The sequence below is a fragment of the Silurus meridionalis genome, chromosome 22 (genome assembly GCF_014805685.1).
Source record: "Silurus meridionalis isolate SWU-2019-XX chromosome 22, ASM1480568v1, whole genome shotgun sequence".
Lineage (NCBI taxonomy): Eukaryota > Metazoa > Chordata > Actinopteri > Siluriformes > Siluridae > Silurus > Silurus meridionalis.
This window is the reverse complement of record NC_060905.1, coordinates 4,473,119-4,489,077: the sequence shown is the minus strand read 5'-3', so window position 1 is coordinate 4,489,077 and position 15,959 is coordinate 4,473,119. Positions and strand designations below refer to the sequence as shown.

The 15,959-nt window shown below is 38.2% G+C and overlaps 1 protein-coding gene across 2 annotated transcripts in view; it reads right to left on the bottom strand.

Annotated features, from left to right (window-relative positions):
• col5a3a (collagen, type V, alpha 3a) overlaps nt 1-15,959 on the bottom strand; it is a 96,062-nt gene that overhangs the window by 55,309 nt on the left and 24,794 nt on the right. For both annotated transcript variants that reach the window (XM_046834746.1, XM_046834745.1), the window contains exons 5-15: nt 13,884-14,006; nt 7,908-8,312; nt 5,759-5,866; nt 5,531-5,653; nt 4,309-4,362; nt 4,183-4,224; nt 4,008-4,070; nt 2,775-2,849; nt 2,424-2,507; nt 2,254-2,310; nt 791-844 (exon numbers count right to left, since the gene is read on the bottom strand). In XM_046834746.1, the coding sequence (XP_046690702.1) occupies nt 791-844; nt 2,254-2,310; nt 2,424-2,507; nt 2,775-2,849; nt 4,008-4,070; nt 4,183-4,224; nt 4,309-4,362; nt 5,531-5,653; nt 5,759-5,866; nt 7,908-8,312; nt 13,884-14,006 (1,188 nt within the window). The remainder of the gene's footprint in view (nt 1-790; nt 845-2,253; nt 2,311-2,423; nt 2,508-2,774; nt 2,850-4,007; nt 4,071-4,182; nt 4,225-4,308; nt 4,363-5,530; nt 5,654-5,758; nt 5,867-7,907; nt 8,313-13,883; nt 14,007-15,959) is intronic.

Here is a 15,959-nt window from a genome sequence, read left to right as displayed (position 1 = left end):
GCTATAAACTACGGTTTTGGTCACAATGATTAAAAATGAAATGATTTAATTTCTTCTGTGTGGCATCTATGAATTTCAGCAGCACAAATGTATTTATTTGATTGCATATTTGATTTATATTGATTGCAAGAGACCAGACAGGATTCACACTTTTACTGTACTGTAATAGTGTTCGTTCATTTCATCCGTTTTCAGAATGTATAATTCTGTGTTTTGCTCTGTCTGTATTCACTCTCCAATTGAATGTTCACAAGTTTCACCTGTTTTAGAGAACTAGTTGATTATTGGTTGATCTGATTCCGTTCACTCGCCTTCAATAGTAACATTCAAGATTCATCTGCACAATTCATCAATTCAACACATTTACAAAAACAAATTTTAATATAAATTGTAAATGACAGATTCTGACAACTGATTTAAAAGTTTTGCCTTTAATGACTTATACAGTGAACTGACACTGAGATGTTTTGGGGGTTAAAACTATTCAGGTGAAACCAGTAAAATATATTTTGATCAACATGAACGTAAACAACTGATAATGTAGGAAACAGCAGACACTCGTACACAATCTAGTAAATAAATGTACTAAAGTGTTCGCAATTTGATCAAAGCAACAAGAAATGATGAGCACAAATGACAAAATGAGGTGGAAGTTGAATAACGAGTTTTGAGAAATTTCATTTCTGATTTGAGAAACGCTCCAAAGCAACTAAGAAAAAAAATTAATAATCATTTTTACAGAAAAGAGGAAATAATAAAAAAAAAAAGAAAAAAATAGAATTTTGCTTACCGGAGGTCCAGGGTCCCCACTGTCCCCTTTAGGTCCACTGGAGCCTGGAGGACCCTGCGACACACACAGACACACACACACACACACACACACACACAGATTAATATTCTATAAGTCTATATGAAACATTTATGTCTTTTATATTACAGCATTCTTGTTTGAATACGTTACTGTATCTAGAAACTTATTTCGATTTCTTTGGTAGACACTCGATTCTTTTCCTAACTGTTATCAAGAAGTTGGAGGCACACAATTGTACAGGACGTCTTTGGGTGCTGGAGCCTGAAGTTTTCCCTTCACTTCAACTAAAAGACTTAAACCTGTTCCAGCATGACAATGCCCATGTGCACAAAGTAGCTAGTAGTAGCTAGCAGATAAGTAGATACACTAAACTAGTGGTGATCAGTCTGTTGTCCTCTTTGTTCTCAATCAAGAACGTGAGAAAAGAAAACTCCAACCCTGACCTTCACAACACATAGGCTTGACATAATGCTCTCTGTAAAAGATAAGATACAAAGCTCTTGGAGCTGGAAAACACACTTACTGTAAAAAGCCTAACTACAATATACACAACAAGTAAACACAAAGAAATACATTTACATAACTGATACTTATATTTACTAATTTACATACAGAAGAGTTTGATATCTGGTGAGCAATCGCTATAGAGATAGATAGACAAAGAGACAGACAGATAAACAAACAAACAAACAGACATAGAGATATACAGTACATTAAACATGAAAGATTAAGATAGATAGATAGATAGATAGATAGATAGATAGATAGATAGATAGATAGATAGATAGATAGATAGATAGATAGATAGATAGATAGATAGATAGATAGATAGATAGATAGATAGATAGATAGATGAAACTAGTAGACATGTAGATAAAACAAACAGAAAGAAAATTAAAGCAACAGCAAGAGAGACTGATGGCATGACAAAAAGACAGACAGACAAACAGACAGACAGACAGACAGACAGACAGACAGACAGACAGACAGACAGACAGACAGACAGATAGATAGATAGATAGATAGATAGATAGATAGATAGATAGACAGATTTTCTCTATCTATATTTGATCCATATTAATCTTTTTTGTTATTTTTGTCTTTTGTATTCTCTCGCTTTTTGTCACGTTGTCATTGTGTTCGGGCCTCAGCTTGGGGACTCATTAACCAAATTTCATTATGCGAAGCACAACGACAATAAACTTTCACTAATTTCATTTAGATCGGAATATTTTTGTCAGGGAAAAATGTTACTGTATGTCGGAAGCACACAAAACAACAACGTCATTAGAGAAAGGAATAAATGACTGAAACAAAGCAAAGGGAAAAAAAGGAAAGAATCTAAATCTGCACTAGTTTGCTTCTGCTTGTGTGCGCACAGTGAGTCCTGCTCTGGGCCTTGCACTGTTCATGTTAATATAAATGTTGATATGGGCTCTTACCATTGGCCCCGATCTTCCTGTGAGTCCCATTGAGCCTGGAGGCCCCTTCAGTGAGACCTGAGAGATCAAAAGCAATTGGGTTTAACCATGTGATGTGATTTCACACCATGTATGTACACAACAAACTCAGTGTGACCAAAACAGAGTTGTTTTGGAGGTGCAGGTCTCACTCTGGTTTGCTGCAGAATAGCATGAGCCTGTGCCTCCTGAGCTGACAGCACGGGGCCTTTCTGAAAATCGCCTGCGTAATGAAACTGAGAAAAATATAGAGGAAAAAAAGACAGAGAGCGAGAAGCAAATTACTAGCGCCCGCTGCCAGGATGTGAAAAGTCTCACAAATTACTCATTAACTAAATAATACATAAAAAAAAAAAACTTAATGTGTTTTATGAAAAATGAACAGGAACGAAGTGGATGTTAATAGCAGAGCTCCATCATGTGGCTCACGGCTCTTACTGCAGCCAGGAGCCCAAGCATGACTATGCCGTATGAGGGTAATGAAACAGAAACGGATTCCTTACTGGAAGCATGAGCATGGTCCCTGGGGGACCTGGTATCCCATCAGTCCCTGCAAGTCCTGGACGTCCCTCAGGACCCTTACAAAGAAGAAAAAAATGGAGCTTTACATGCATACTGTACATACCTACATCATACAGATAGATAGATAGATAGATAGATAGATAGATAGATAGATAGATAGATAGATAGATAGATAGATAGATAGATAGATAGAATCATTAATTCATTACTTTTTCTTTTTTACTTTAAGGATAATTTTTTTTTTATTATTACTTAAAAATGCATATTTCTGCATTTAATCTGCATATTTAGGATGCAGACTCTTTTTAGATATTAAAAAAAAATGTCAGTGAACAGAAATAACGTTACTATTCACAAAACTCATCTTTGATTATATTTATTATAATATAAAAAATATTCAATGCGGATGGTTCAGATCTCGCGAAAATAATATTTTAAATCAAAATACAGTAAAAAAAAAAGTCGATGCAGTTTAGCACTGACATTAATTTATCTGATAATAAATTAAATACAATTTTTTGCAAAGTTTTAACAAATGCTAACATTTTTATGAAAGTCTGTCACAACAACCATTTAATTTTATGCAAAAAGTGTGTATATAGAAGAAAAACCATTTACTATATTAGAGTATTGGAAAGGCACTTTACAGATTAAACACAGAAATGAATGAATGAATGAATGAATGAATGAATGAATGAATGAATGGGTGGATGGATGGGTGGATGGGTGGATGAATGGATGGGTGGATGGGTGGATGGATGAATGGATGAATGGATGGATGGACAGGTGGATATATATAAAGGAGAAGGTTCTTGGAGATGTGTAATGGTCTCAATAATAGGATTTTAATATTCTTCTGCTTCTTTTTAATGACAAAAGGAAGAAAAAATTGATATGGACCCTTTTTAAAATATGTAGCTATTAAATGAAAATAATCCGTCTCTTTTAAATCTTTTTTTTGTCACAGTTTGTTCTCAAAATGTGAACTTTATTCCGGTTGAGTCAGAATCTGTATGGGGGTGTGGGGAATGAATTAGTGACTCAGCACATATACACACACACACACACACACACACACACACACACACACACACACACACACACACACACACACACAAAACATTTTGGCTCAGTATAGATATTAAACACTTCATCTTTCTCAAAGTTCTTGTTGTTCTCCACTGAGACTGAGAGATTTTTGGAGGTTTACTCACCACATCACCGGGATCTCCGGGAGGTCCTGGCGGCCCAATTACTCCCGGAAGGCCAGGAAGTCCCTGTCAAACACAAGCACACACACAAATAAACACACACACACACACACACACACACACACAAATTAAACTGGTTTTATCAGATTAAACTCCTGCAGACAGACGTAAATCTTACTTCAGGTCCTGGTGGCCCAAAAGCTCCCTCGATTCGGATTCCCTGATGGACAGAAACACGAATAAAATGCTGAAACTCAACAAGATCAACAGAAATCAGGTCTCATACTCAGTATTTCATTCTCACCGGTTCCAAAATGGCTGGTTCTCCTTTCTGGCCTTTCTCTAAACCTTGCCTTCCCTGGAAAAGAGAGAGAGAGAGAGAGAGAGAGAGAGAGAGAGAGAAAGACAAAGGGAGATAGAAAAAATGAGCAACAGAGAGAAAGAGAGAGAGAGAGAGAGAGAGAGAGAGAGGGATTACTTATAAAAAAAATGACACCTATGAAAACTGTAAAAAAAAATTATTAAATGAAAGAGCCTGAGGTAAAATAATAATAATAATAATAATAATAATAATAATAATAATAATAATAATACAAATAAACAAATAAATAAATACCAACACTGAAAAAAATGTAAGTAAATGCCAAAACAACTAACAATTTTAAACAGCCAATCAGAACAAAGCATATTCCATTATCACTTGATAAAAGTTCAGCTACAAAGGAACACCCTGAGATACTGTACGTCATGAACTAAACACCTTTAGACCCCAAGAGCATACAGCATAAGATCATTCAGGGAAATATAATAAACATTCGCTTTATTTAATCACTCGTTCCCTGAAGGAATCTGGCAGGAAGAATGGCAAAAAAACCCTACACTTTTCCCATTCCCAAAACGTAATCAATCGGTCAGGACATGCCTGTTATCGCAGCTTGGCTTCCTTGTTTTTGGATATTATTCTACTTCCTGCACTGGATTGTTATGTAACAGGGGTCGGGATGTGACTGTGTAGATTTATTCACTAGCTGAATGCTGGGACATTAATGTGCTGACGATCTCGGTTTTCTTTTGCTTAGTAGTACCACTGATCTCGAAGCATCATTCACAGTAAACATAAAACTCAAACTTCCTGCAATTTATGGTGCTATTTTACTTTGTTGCTTTGATTTTTAGAAATATAGTTTATACACTTGGAACATTACCTAAAGAAAATACCTTCTATGGACAAAAGTTTGTCGACACCTGATAGATAGATAGATAGATAGATAGATAGATAGATAGATAGATAGATAGATAGATAGATAGATAGATAGATAGATAGATAGATAGATAGATAGATAGATAGATAGATAGATAGATAGATAGATAGATAGATAGATAGATAGATAGATATCTAACACCCAACTTTACATGAATGAACTAGATTTTGGAGTGTGTTTAAAGAGATTTGTTTGAGATTCATGTAAAGTCGGTGTTAGTAAAGTTGCCATCTTTAATAATTGGTATTCGCTACTTGGTCCCACCCGTCCATCCCACGTCCCCACTCTCTCTCTCTCCGCCGGGCCGTAGCGATCCTCGTAGGCCTCGTACTCCTCGTACTGCTCCGAGCTGTCGCTGCTGTTCTTAAAATCCTCATATTCAAAAAGCTGCAAAACAAGATGCAAAACAGCATTAATATCGTAAGGATAATAATAACAACACTGCACATCAGCACAGCTCTCTGAGGTTCTGCACTGCACTTTCACTCATACCTCATACTCGCTGATGTTGGTGCTCACTGTTACCGTGGAGACCGTGAGGTCATGGTAAATGTCCTCAGTGTCTAGCTCAACCTCTGGCATTTTTATCGGCTTCTCCTCCTGTCCAGAAAAGAAAAAATAGTCAGAAACAAAAAATAAGCACAGCATCGAGAGGTGAACTGCGTCCTGGTTGGATCAAAGCGGCGTCTCTGGTGTATTAGTGAAGTAGTCGGGTTATGAACACAGTCGAGAACAAAATAGGGTAAGAAGACAATCCCTGTGAGGAGATTATAGCTTGGCACAATTGGTTAATAGGATGTGATGCCAGTGTGGGAATTTTCATTTATCTCATTCGTACAGCTGAGCAGCTATGGGGTTAAGGGCCTTGCTCATGGGCCCTAGAGTGGCAGCTTGGTGAGGCTGGGATTTGAACTCACACTCTTTAGATCCATCTATTAACCACTAAGCTACCACTTTCTATGGTCATGCCTCGTATCCAGAAGCATGATGCGCTATAAATAAATGACAATTTTTCTTTAACTTATTAAAAAATGTTTGCCCGTTTATAGTTACATTTACTGTTTATATGGACAATAAAGACACCTGATGTCTAAGACTCGTACATGTTTTTCGAACATTACAATCCACATTTAGTCCCCATTTGCTGGCGTTCTCTTCTGATTTCAGATGAAAACAGGATGTGATAAATTGAATCATCTCACACTCAAAAAAATACCTTATGTTCATCTACACACACACACACACACACACACACACACACACACACACACACACACACAGGCAGGCAGAAATGAGTTAGAACTCAAGAAAATATCTAGTCTACAATACTACACTTTATCTACACTACTGTACTACATCTACATAATACACACTACTTTTAAAACCAGGGGATACTCAGTGGAATGAAAAGCTTGACTAAGTCGTTCCTGGTTTGTTTCATGCTCACTTTCAGGATATAAAAGATTCAATTGCTTTTTGAATTGTAATTATATATATATATATATATATATATATATATATATATATATATATATATATATATATATATATATATATATGATGTGTGGACATCTCACCATAAGATGATATGTGATTTTTGAACATCCAAATCCACATTTAGTCCCTATTTGGTGTTCTAATAACCTTCACTCTTCTGGAATGATTTAGTTCTACTAGATTTTGTGGGAAATTGTGTAAGATTCAGTCAGTCACAAAAGTGTGAGTAACTGATGTAGACAATAGTGACGGGAAGATTGGAACATTTTATTGACTTGCTTCTTTCAATCTCAGTCATAAAAACGATCAAAAGTCGTTTAGTTCATTTCGGTTCCCTGGTGGTCCAGTGGTTAGGATGCGGCACTCTCACCGCTGCGGCCCGGGTTCGATCCCTGGTCAGGGAACCAACCCCAGCCATTAGGGTTGCACAAGCCTTAGTGCCGGTCCCAAGCCCGGATAAATGGGGAGGGTTGCGTTAGGAAGGGCATCCAGCGTAAAAACATGTGCCAAATTAAACTTGCGGCTGATCCGCTGTGGCGACCCCTAATGGGAGAAGCCGAAAGAAAGTTTTAGTTCATTTCGGTTCGTTGAATCACCTTCACAGTGTCTATGGGACTCACGTGACAAAAGGAAAAAACAGGAGGGGAATCTCCAAACTGATTCAAAAAGGGTTGTAGGGACTCATACAACAACTCTGTACAACTTTGGTGATTGGAAAAGCAACTCAGATCTACAACAGTTCCATCTGGTCCACCTGGTGTTCGAGCCCTGAGATCTTCTTTTCTGTGCATCACTGGTTGTAAAAAGTGGTTATTCGAGTTCCTGTGACCTTCCTGTCTGCTGGAACAAGTCTTCACTAGCTGTACTAATTAGTAATGAACATCCTGAAAGTGAGCTGAAATCACCATGAGAATTCTGTATTTATTTCATTTTCAGCATAATGAGATAACAGTAATGGCTTTTTAGCGCATGCTTCCTGTTGAGTATCTCCTTGTCTTCCGAGTGTGGTGTTAGTGGTGGAACCGGAGGGTAGCTAGTGAGGGTTGTGCTTGTGCTTGGGCAGTTAGAAGTCTGTGGTTAGGAGGTGTTAAGATCAGTGGGTGACAAAGAGGAAGGGGCAGGAAGTGCAACGTTTACACTCTACCTCAACCTCAGATTGGGTGGACTGGGGCAACATGGTGAGGGATAGAGTGAGCTGTTCAGGCGATGTGGTGGGCAGCGAGTCGGGCTCGTGCGTGGGCATCTCGGGGATGGACTCGATCAGCTCGGCAGTCACGTGCGGAGTCGAAGGAGCCACCGTGACTTCTGTCCCGGCTGGTGTCACAGCTCGTGTGAGAGACTCGAGCTGATGAGCGGACACCTCGAGGAATCCCTCCTCAATTGTTTCTGCCTCTTTTCTCTTCTTTCGTGACTCTTTCTTTCCCTCCTTCTTCGAACGGTCCTTCTTCTTTTTGTTCTTTTTGTTCTTTTTGCCCTTCCTGTCTTTTTTCTTCTTTGGTGGCTCGGGTTCGTCACCTTGCATCATGTCATCGAGATTGGACGGTTTGGTCTTTTATGGAAAATGGGGGTGGGGGGATTGGAAGAGAGTGAATGGGAAAGAGTAACAGTAATACGAGTGAAACACCAGAGGTACAAGGAGACAGTGGAGAGAACACTGTCTTGATTTTACTTACCACAATAATGTCACACCAGTGGAGTATCTAAATCATTCATTTAATTCATATGGAAAAAAACATCAGTAAAGCAATAAATAAAGCGAAATAAATGTCCTGGAATCAAACGAAGGGAGGAAACAACACCAGGGCTGCTGAAATAGATCAGTAATGAATTATGAGCCTGAGTACTAGAGTGTGATAAGGGATATATTATGACTCTCAGGATTTATTTTATTACTTGGATTGCAAAAAACCCCCCACAAAGATCCCCAACAAGATCACATATCTATTTTTTATATGACTCTAAATAGGAGTGGCCTTTATGTAAACTACATTGAATATATGCACTATATGGACAAAAGTTTGTGGGCACCTGACCATAAAATTCTTATGTGTTTTAGAACATCCTATTTGCTGTTATAATAACCTCCACTCGTCTTCTCCAGATTTTGGAGTGTCCTTGTTTAAAATTGCATGAGATTCATTTAGCTACAAAGGTGTTAGGAAAGACATGTCCCGATGTAGGTGAGGTGAGGAAACCCAGAGAGCAGTCAGTGTTCCAATTCTTTCCAAGGTGGTCAATAGCGTTGAAGCTCCATAGTAAGTAGTTAAGGGGGAAATATGCAAGAGAATCCAAAGATGTTCTACATACATTACAATTGTGGGCCTCCAACTTTGGTAAATTTAAGCTGGAAAAGTCCCAGTACTTTTGGCCATATAGTGATAGTGATATTTATTAAATGTATATATATATATATATATATATATATATATATATATATATATATATATATATATATATATATTTATATTTACATAAATAAGTAAATGAATATGTATAAGTAATTCCCAAAAGTCACATTTAGGTTAAAATTGTGTAGTGAACATATATTGCGAAACATTCTGTCAACTGTATGTTTGAGGAAACGGAATTACCGTAATTTCTGGACTATAAAGCGCGCCATATATAAGCCGCACCCACTGAATTTTACAAATATTTTAATTTTGACATAAATAAGCCGCACCTGTTTACACTAATGTACTTTACACATGCTTTAATGAAAGACACGTTACACACGGTGTAACGGGTGAAATATGTTGCGCTTCCTTTAGGAGCATAGCGGTATTTTGGGAATAGCCTGCCACTGAATTTTCTGGTAATACTGCATGTGTTGAGACCGAGGATTATGTCCTTATTATTTTCTGATGCTCATTTCTAAGTTTCTTTGATTAACCCATAACGCTGTTGCCAAAATAATTACAAAAGCACGAGTTCTGGAAACCTGTCTGTGCTTATATGATTTCTGTTGTAACTGGAGTTAGCGAGCTCTCCCTTCACCCAGACTCAACGCGTTACAACGGCTTGTATCTAAACAGTAGCCTACCAAGAAAGTCATTGTTCACTGTCTTCCTCCTTCCTTTCACAACTATTTCTCTCGAGAGTTTATCTTTTGGCATCATCGTGCATTTAAAAATCAAACGATGGAAGTTTTTCTTCCGATGCCCTGCAGCTCAGAACACAGGTGAGGTGCATTTTTTCATTTCCGTTCGGAAATTTCATTGGTCTAATGTTATGGGGTTCAGTTTTTTGGCTTGAAGTTTGTGAAACCGGGAAAAACCCAGGAAAAATTCATAAATAAGCCGATTCGTTGTTTAAGCCGCGGGATTCCGTGGGAAAAAAAGTAGCGGCTGAAAGTCTGAAAAATACTGTATAGATAAATGAAACTTGACCACTTTGGCTGAAGGTCACATGGCATTTCAACACAAATCTAACACACTACTGTGAAATACAAATATAATGGTTAATAAAATATGGCAAAAAATAAATGACACAAAACATATAAGCCTGTGATTTTCAAGTTCATGTGGGACTTTCTTCATTTGCTGTGTGTTACTTTACTGTGTTGGAAATGTCTTACAGAAGAATTATAGAGGAGGCAACTGATCACAACACACTCACATGGAACTGTTTCAGGTATAATGTGCGTGTCAGAGCAAAGGTCAACTACAGGGAGCTTTCATTATCTGCTTTCAGGCTATTTTCAGTCGAACTGTTCTAACGAGGTTTGTGTCTTATCATGTGTGTGTGTGTGTGTGTGTGTGTAAGTGTGTGTGTAAGTGTGTAAGATAAGGAAAGACAGTGATAGAAAGAGAGAGAGATTGTGTGTGTGTGTGTGTGTGTGTGTGTGTGTGTGTGTGTGTAAACGGTGTTTGGGTGAGCTGTAAATGAGATCAGTATGTAACAGAAGATGTGGGTCAGTAATGTGAGCAATGTTGATCAGGCCTGATTTTACACGCTGTTCCCTCAGCTGTGGAGAGAACTGGCTCCAACTTACAACCACACACACACACTCACACACACATACACAACCACTTACACACACAAGCCGTGGGAAGCATGGTGCAGAAATCAATGTTCCTCATGACCCAGCGGACAAATCGATGTTTTTTTCCCAGATTCCTCCCAGCGGGTTTTTTCCAAAATGCAAATGCGAGCCACTGCAGCGCTTTGTCACGGCTCTGAGTCACACACACGTGCAGGAACACACACACACATGTGCATTCTCACGTGCACTTTGACAAACACACTCACACGTTCACGTTCACTGATACCCATTCAACATAAATCTTTCTACTTGGGAAAAACACTGAATCTTTCCACAAAAACGCATTACATATTAAACACACACACACACACACACACATTTCTCACACTTCTCTCTGGCTCTTGTATGGTCAGATTGGGTTACTCAGTGTGTCCTTGTGCAGACTGTGTGAGTCTGGATCAGGACCGTGGTGCAGTGACCCATCAGTGTTGACCAGAGCTGCACATTACTGCTGTGTAACACCAGAAACAATGTGTTTCTACTGCTGCCTGAAGACAACACAGAAACAGCCTCAGCTCCGACCCTAAATGCAACATGCACACTGTTATCATGGCAACATTGTAACTATAACAACACTGTAACCATAAAAACTTTGTAACTACAACAGTCACCATAAGAACACTGTCACTATTAAATGGTGTACCTTTAACAACACTGTAAACATAATAAATTGGTGTAACTAAAACACTGTTACCATAACAACACAATCAGTATAAAATGGCATAACTGTAACACTGTAACCTTAACAACACTGTCACCATAGAAACTGTGTAACTATAACACTGTCACCATAACAACGCTGTCACATAATAAATGTCACCAAAACAACACTGTCTCCATAACAACACCGTGTAACTATAACACTTTTGCCATAACAACGCTGTCACCATAACAACAATGTCACCATAAAATGGTGTAACTATAACAACTCTGTAACCATAACAATACTGTCACCATAACACTGTAACCATAACAACACTGTCACCATAAAAACAGTGTAACTAACAACTCTCTAACTGTAACACTCACTTTTAAAAACAGCATTTGTGTAACTATAACACTGTAACTATAACAACACTGTAACTTTAACAATACTGTAAACATAAAGAAGATGCAACTATAAGACTGTAAGCATAACAAAACTGTTACCATAAAAACAGTCACTGTTAAAACGGTGTAACTATAACAACACTGTCACTATACCAATACCGTAACTATAACAACACTAACACTGTATCCATAATGACACTGTACCTATTAAAATGCTGTAGCTGTACCCACCATGTAAGCATAATGATTCCAGCTAACTCCCAGCTAATTAACTAACTTTTTTATCTATAGTTGGTTCGAAAGAGGCAGATGTAGAGGACATAGGGGGTATGGAGACAGATGATCCGCTGTGGCGACCCCTAATGGGAGAAACCAAAGGAAGGAGAAGAAGAAGATTTATCTATAGTTATCATGTCTACTTTCATTTCCACTTTGTTCTTCAGTTAGACTTCTCTGATTTAGTTTGATATATCATAAATCTTCTTCCATTGCCAGTTCTCTGTCCTCCATGTTGTCTTTTGCTCTCGCCCTCTGTGCTGTGACCAATTAATTTATGAAAACTTAGTATTTTTTTTTTCTACTTTGGCTCCACAAGTTTTCCAAAAGCTTCCAAAACCTCAGTTTCCAATCTGGAGGATGTTTTGTATAAGATTACAAAACTGTGTGAGGTACATTCATTCGAAACAGCAGTGGCAAGAAAATTCAGAGAACAGTGCAGCAATTTTACCTTCACCTCATACAAAATGATACTGGGAAGGAAAGCACTAAATATCATCAATTTACTTTAGTAACTTACTTTCTGACTTCTAACGCACTTCACAAACACGCCTTTGTAGTGCAAAAAACATGAAAAATAAGGATTAAGATGTTATTTTCCTGTTCTGTTGCAGGAAGTTACAGCTCTACCTCTGCCATGTTAATCTGTATTCTATGTGACTCTCAGGACACGTCTCGGTCTCCGTAGTGCTGTGATACGTCATATTCACGTGAGAGAAGGCGCTTGAGAAACTGTTTAGCGACGAAAACTCGATGTGCGTATCAAATATTGGTCACAAATTATTGGTGACTTTCTAAATAATAAAAGTATAGCGCATCTACTGATAATTTTATATAAATAAACAGTTATTGAAAACCGATGCATCACACTGTTAACCTTTATGCGCCAATGCAAATCACTGAACCTTACCATCCTAAAGCAACTCATCTTAGTTTTATCCGGACCGATTCCATTTTTCCTTTCTCTTCAGCACATGCTTTACCTGGTCACAGATGTAGTGTTGTAGTGTGTCTAAAACTTGAGGTGAGAACACATCCTGGGTGAAGCATCATCCTATCACACACCTCCATCATTCACACCCAGAGGGACTTTACAGCCTGTACCTGCTCTGTCCTCACACTCATTGTCCTGCTTTCATTCATTACTAGGTGTGTTCACAGTTTCAGGTGGAGGATTGCTCTGAAGGTTCCTGGCACTAGATGTTTGAGTAATAAATACACAAGGCAGGTAGCTCTTAGGCAGAGAAGACTCTGCCTCTGTATGTCCTCATGCTCTTTTTTATTGCTTGGCTGACAGGCGGCTGCTTTGGGACAACCGCCCAGAAAACCTGCACTAAATGCAAATGTGTCTTGTTAATAGCCCGAGTGCCCGAGGCGAGCCAGACAGATTTCGGCGAAGCTTTACGGAGCACACGCTGCAAAGGCGACCCATGTCATTGTGAACTTTTAAGGACAGGTTCGGTGTGGGCTGGGGAGTTCACAGAAAACCAAAGCGTGTTTATTTGAAACAGAAAAATAAACATAAGGCAATAAAAATCAGCTTGCCAGAAATGTAGGAGGTGGGACAGGGTGGGAAAGGATTATGCGGGAGGACATTTGAAGGAAGCAAAAGTTCCATGAGTCACACTGACTCCCAGATCAACAAAACTCTACTCATTTTAATTTCAAATGGAAATGGGAGAAGCAGAAAAACAGGAGCCACTTTAGATTTAATCATGTCCATTAGTGTGTAATGTACATGTCCATGCTTACCTCTTCGGGTTCATAGTTCTGGATACGATAAGGCAGAGGAGAGTCACAGTCCGGGATGTAGTCATGACAATAGTATTCCGCAGCGTAGGGATCGTCTACTATCAGAAGCTGCTGGATTTCTCCCTATATAACATAAATACAGACACAAATTGCATAAGCTGTAAGTAAAACCTTGGCATTTCAGCCCAAAAACAAATAACATTAGTAAATTGTATCCTGTTGTTTTGAATCTGAATAGTTGTATTGTTTGTGAGAGGTTGATCAATTTATCGGTTTTATGGACTAATCAGCACTAATAGTTGATTGCTGAAACTATTGGCAAAAATCCATACAGATAGTTTTTCCGGGTTGTGTGCATTGAGAGGTGAAAGTCCACTGTCATACAACAGCGGCCACTAGAGGAGGATTACTGACATTACGTGCTGTTTGTTTTTACACGTGAGACTTTGTGCTGCGAGTCTTATTATTTTATTTTTGTTTAAGTTCAGTGATATTTTACATGGAGTGCTATGTTTGTTTTGTTATTTTTTTATTTATTACAAAATCGATTTGAAAAACAATTTGGGTATCGGCAAGTACGATCCAACCCTAACCCTAACTATTGGTATCAGTAAAATCCATCAGTTGACTCCAGTTTGTATTGTGATCTTCAGGTAATATACAAACCAAAGTGCAAACCAGCACTAATTACGATCCAGAGTCATGAAATTTTTTCCAAAGCTACGAGCTGTAACATGATGCAATTGCTCAATGTTTCAACATAAAGAAAGGTCCTAAGCTGCCAAAATGCATGCCAACTAATACCTTATTCATATACACAACATAAAGCATGCTAAGAAACCATTATATACTTGTTTTCAAAGCCCTGGATCAGTCACTGACTTTTCTGTGAATAGGTAAGCCTTAAGTCAAATAACTTTCCCAATATTCTGATCTTATACTGCTTTGATGAGCTGAATCGTTGTGAATGTATTGGGCAGGTTTAAAAATTACACATTAATTTTCTAATTAAACAAAAAACAGCTAAACCCACCTTACCCAATGTTGTAGATTTGTTTCTAAAAGCTGCTGCTGTGATCATAAAGGCGCATCCCAGCACCACCAGAACATTTTCTATACACAGTGTTACTGTGTTTACTTAACACCTATATATTGTATGCATTTATAATCTCATTTTCTCATCAGCTGTCAAGAGGATGGAGTCTTGGCCCTTAAAGGTTTCTTCCTAATCTAAGTTTTCCTCATCTACCTCATAGTATAGGTATGTGAAAAACTTCAATTACACTATACAAATAAAAGCTTGTGGACACCTAACCATAAGATTGTTTTGTGCTTTTTAAACACCCTATTCCACATTCAGTAATCATTTGCTTTTATAATAACCTCCACTCTTCTGAGAAGATGTTCCACTAGATATTGGATTGTGCTGGTGGAGATTTGTCTGAGATCCATTCAGCCTTGAGGGTGTTAGTAAAGTACTTGTGTGGGTGAGGTAAGAAGGCCTGGGGTGTCGTTCCAATTTATCCCAAACGTGTTTAATAGGGTTGAGGGTAAGAGCGCTATAGCAAGAGATCTTCCACTACAACCCATGTAAACCACGTCTTCGGGAAACTGGCGCAGGGGCATTGTCAAGCTGGAATAGGTTTGGGTCACCTTTTTTAGGTGAAGGCAACATTTTATGCTCTCACATCCAAAGACATCCTATACAATTGTGTGCCTCCAGCTTTTGGAGGAAAAGCACATAAGGCTCTAAAAAGTTGTGTCCCAAAAGTTTTGCTCATATAGTGAATTTTAAATAATGTGCAAAGTTCCCTATACATTTAAACTCCAGTTCATAAGGCCATAATATTTCTTAACTGCTGGCTATTAAAATAAAATGTTAATAAACGCATATCCAAAAACCGCATGTGTTTTCATTAGCTAACTTTCTACATTTCATATAAGAATTCACATATACATATACACCCTTATCCAGAGCGACTTAGTTAAACAACTAAGCGATTAAGGGTTGAGGGCATTGCTCAAACAGTGGCAGTTTGGCGGTGCTGGGATTTTAACCCATGACCTTCCGACAGA